The 4,286-nt window shown below is 56.2% G+C and overlaps 1 protein-coding gene across 2 annotated transcripts; it reads right to left on the bottom strand.

Moving 5' to 3' along the window:
• Positions 1-249: 249 nt before the first annotated feature.
• On the bottom strand, positions 250-3,991 carry NEUROD1 (neuronal differentiation 1). Of its 2 annotated transcripts, XM_079311665.1 has the most exons (2): positions 3,860-3,991; positions 250-2,771 (listed from the first exon to the last, which is right to left on the bottom strand). In XM_079311665.1, the coding sequence occupies exon 2, from the start codon at positions 2,760-2,762 to the stop codon at positions 1,680-1,682; it is 1,083 nt and encodes a 360-aa protein (XP_079167791.1). In that variant the 5' UTR covers positions 2,763-2,771; positions 3,860-3,991; the 3' UTR covers positions 250-1,679. The 2 variants fall into 2 exon arrangements, with proteins under 2 accessions (XP_079167791.1, XP_079167790.1); XM_079311664.1 differs by lacking the exon at positions 3,860-3,991 and having other exon boundaries at positions 256-2,814.
• Positions 3,992-4,286: the final 295 nt, after the last annotated feature.

The following is a 4,286-nucleotide window of genomic DNA, read 5'->3' as shown; positions in this document are numbered from 1 at the left end:
CCGGCTGCGGACACCCCGCAGACACCCCGCGGGCCGGGGCTGGACGCGGGGCTCGGGCTGAGCCGCCCCGCGCAGCCCGTGCCGGCAGCCGCAGCTCCCAGGCGAACCGCGCTCCTGCCCCGTTCCCCTCGCTCCGCAAAATCAGCATTGCAAATAGCCGCGTTCGCTGTAAACAAACGAACACCCCCGCCCCGAGTGCCCCGCAAGGTAAGCAAAGAATCCGCGTCCTTGTTTTTTTTTTTTTTTTGTAGTCCAATTTTATTCTACAAATAATAAGTGTTGCACCTTTCATGAGCTATCCGAATAAAACAATAATCCCATAGGAATTACATACACTAAGAAAAAAAAAATCACATTTAAGGAAAAATGCAACATTCGACCAAATGTTCAATACTATGTTGTTGCCAAAGGATGGATGTTTGTTTTTTTTTTTTTCTAAAATCCCAGTGTGCATTACACCATAATATACAGGATTACAAACAAAATTACAGTACAGATTGATTCCAGTTGAACCAGCGTTACATTTCAAACAGCACTTATTCTGGACTGCATTGTACATGCAATAGCTATTGTTCTAATTACGGATTAAATGGTTTGAATTTGTTTCAAGCTACCGTACTAATCGACTACAATAGGTATATAGCCCGACTTTAACAACCTGATTAGATTTCGGTTCAGATTCATAAAATGAGCATATGACAACCACGGATTGTGTGAACATGTATAAAATCATGCATTTATAGCGCCTGGAAACATTAACATCTTCAAGTTATCTTAAAAAAAAAAATAATAAAACAAAACAAAAGAAAAAAATCCAACGAACCAAAAACACGGAATGCCAAGGGGTTTCAAGACTAAAAAGAAACAGTGCAAATTGTATGTGATAGTCAAGCAGCTTTCGATTTAAAAAGGGTGTTGGCATTTGCTTATAATCTTTATATACAAGTTTGTGCAAGTAATGTGTTGAAATGATATGTTTTAATAGAAAATAAGTCTATCGTTCTTATATCTTCTCAAGACCTAGGGGATCTGGTTCTTATTGTACGGGGGAAAGGAAAAAGAAACTTAAAAAAAAAAAAAAAGAAAGAAAGAAAAAAAGAAAAGAAAAAAGAGACTTGCATGGGAAAGAAATTGCCCGGATTGTGCATTTTTTTTTCTTCTTCATCTATTTGAAAAGGAAAGAAGTGCTAAGGCAACATAACTTCTCTAAGCACTTTTCTGCTGGTTTAAATTAGTTAAATCATTTTGTATAAATTAGATATAATTCTACCTTTCCAATATGTATAAAAATTGATGAAGCTGCATGGTTTAAAATAGGAAATTCACGTTATAAAAAGTCATTAAAAATTCTGTACAAAATCACAACAAAATAATTCAGCATGGGAAAGGTAACAAGTAGTAAAACGTTGGTTGAAAAATATAGATTTCATATATATTTTGTAATTGGCCCATCGCTAGTTTAAAAATTGCATAGATCCTAATTATTGCTTGTGATTTTGTTATCCCGATCAGGTAATTGACGCGATCCCAGTGCCCCTACCCCAATTTAGAGCGTCGCTCGGAGGAGCGGAAGCAAAGACAGCGGGTGAGCGGGGGGCCCCGCCGGGCTGCCCCCTGTAAACAAGGCGGTGCGGGCGGCGGGGCGCGGCTCCCCGGCCCTCCCTGCGGCGCGGGGAGCCTCAGTCGTGGAAGATGGCGTTGAGCTGGGCGCTGAGGACGCGCTCGTGGTGCGGGTGGCCCTCGTAGGGCGCCAGCCCGTCCACCGGGATCTCGCAGCGGGAGGCGGCGGGCGGGAAGATGGCGGCGTGGGCGGGCGCGGCGGCCAGCGCGGCGGCGGCGGCGGGGTAGTGCATGGAGAAGGCGTAGCTCTTGTCGAAGTCGGCGGCCGGCTCGTGCTTGAAGGAGAAGTTGCCGTTCACGCTGAGGGGCGGGCTGAGCGGCCCGTCGAAGGCGGGGCTGGCGCCCTCCGCCAGCCCGCTCTCGAAGAAGGGCTCCAGCGCGGCGCCGTAGGCGTGCGGCGGCTTGAGGTGGAAGAGGTGGGAGCTGTCCATGGTGCCGTAGGGCGGGCTGGGCAAGCCCGGAGACTGGTAGGGGTAGGGATGCGCCGGGAAGGGCGCGCCCGCCGCCGCCGCCACGTGCGGCGGCACCTCCTGGCTCTGTTCGGGGAGGAAAGTCCGCGGGTTGAGCTGCAGGCAGCCGGCCACCAAGTTGGTGGTGGGCTGCGACAGGCCCTTGCAGAGGGTCTGCACGAAGGACACCAGGTCCGGGCTCTTGCCCGAGCGGAGGATCTCGGAGAGCGCCCAGATGTAGTTCTTGGCCAGGCGCAGGGTCTCGATCTTGGAGAGCTTCTGCGTCTTGGAGTAGCAGGGCACCACCTTGCGCAGGTTGTCCAGGGCCGCGTTCAGCCCGTGCATGCGGTTGCGCTCCCGGGCATTGGCCTTCATGCGCCGCAGCTTGAACCGCTCCATGCGCGCCTTGGTCATCTTCTTCTTCTTGGGGCCCCGCCTCTTGGGCTTCTGGTCGTCGTCTTCCTCCTCCTCCTCTTCCTCCTCCTCTTCGTCCAAGTCGTCCTCCTCGTCCTCCTCCTCTCCGTTCCGCAGCGAGTCCTCCTCGGCCTCGGCGTGCAGAGCCTCCAGGTCCTCCTCCTTCTTGTCCGCCTCGTGCTCCTCGTCCTGGGAGCTGAGGCACTCGTCCGTCCAGCTCGGGGGACCCTGAGGCTGGGGCTCGCCCATCAGCCCGCTCTCGCTGTACGACTTGGTCATGGTGAGCCTCTGCATCGCGGAGAAAACAGAAAAGAGACGTGTTAGCGCCCGGAGCAGCCACCTGCGGGGAGAAGTTGCCCGCGCTTCGCTCCCCGGTCCCGCCGCCCCCTCCCGAGAGAAGCCCTGGACTCCCCACCGTGCCAGGGCAAACTTTTAATTGTCTCCGCGTTTCTGCCTTGTAATTAAGTTGACATATGTTCAAATACCATTATGTAACTCGCCGATATTAGCGGGGAATATAAGTAGATTATGCGTGCGGGAGGCATCCCGGGCGGCACAACGCAAGTGGACCAAGCAAGTGGGTTGGTTTGTTTTGTTTCGGAAAAAAATCCTCAAACGTGTTTACCGAATAGGGGAAGGCGGACACAAGGCACCTGCAGGGATGGATGGCTCCTGTGACTCCCATCCCCGCTGCTCTCTGCGGCTCCCCCTTGCCGCCTCCTTGCGTGGGGCTTGTGCCGCCCGGGCGGGCGCCCAGCACCTGCTCCCCGGTCCCGCCTTCGTCCACAGGTCCGTCACTGGATGCCCGCGGCGGGGCTGCGCGGCCCCTGCCCGCGGTAACAGGTGCGGGATTGGCCCCGGCTCCCCGTCTCCGCCATCCCCTCTGTTGCAAACGAGCATTGCTTCCCCCGGTCCACGCGGGGACCTTTCGTGTGGGGCTGCGACCGCCCCAGGTAGCGTCGGCCACACCGGGAAGAAACAATGCAGCCCGCCCGCCGAGACGCAGCCTGCGCTGGGACCGTGGCGATCGCGCTCCGCGGAGGAAAGGGAGCCGAAAGTTCGGAGGTGCATCGGTGGATGCACATCAGCATATGTGGTACGCGTCTGTATAAACGGACGCACAGATACATATTTATATTTGTGTATGGACGCATATACACATTTACATATGTATATGTACACACATATGTATGTGTGGCTACATGGATGGATACAGGTGTGCCCGCACACACCCGCAGGAACGACCGCAAGTGACAATAAAACCTGCGGCCGTTCCGGCAGAGGCAGATCCCGTGCGCCCCGACCTCGCAGGGTCCTCTCCCACCCGGCAGCCGCCGCGAGCCCTTTTTCCGGGGTAGAACACGGTTTCCCGTTACCTCCGTTGCTCAGCCTCTCCTGCGCGGTGACGGTCTCATAACCCCGGCACAGCTCTCCGTGCGAGGGCGCCGCGTGTGTGTATGTGTGTGTGCGCGGTGGTTTTTTTTGCCGAGGCTGTCCAGTGCCGGGCTCCCCCCGTTATATAGCGGGACGGAGGATGCGCGGCGGGGGCCGGCACCGGGACCCGGGCCCCGCCGGCCGCCGCGCCCCGCACGCCTGCGCCCCGCCCCGCGCCCCGCCCCGCCCGGTGGCACGCGCCATATGGCCGCGCACGTCAGGCGCGCGGCGCCCCCCCCACGTGACGCGCCTTATTTGTATGCGGCCGCGCGCCCGCCCGCGGAGCCGCCACGCCCGCGCTGACCCGCGGGCCGCGCCATCTGTCACCGCCCGGCCGCTCGCACAGCGCTCCCTCAGCGCTCCCTCAGC

The sequence above is a fragment of the Erithacus rubecula genome, assembly GCF_903797595.1.
Source record: "Erithacus rubecula genome assembly, chromosome: 8".
Taxonomy (NCBI): domain Eukaryota; kingdom Metazoa; phylum Chordata; class Aves; order Passeriformes; family Muscicapidae; genus Erithacus; species Erithacus rubecula.
Note: the sequence above shows the minus strand (reverse complement) of the source record. Positions and strands in the feature narration are given on the sequence as shown.

Excerpts from the sequence above, each read along its gene's own strand:
- NEUROD1 (XM_079311664.1), bottom strand. The coding sequence starts at position 2,777 with ATGCAGAGGCTCACCATGACCAAGTCGTACAGCGAGAGCGGGCTGATG.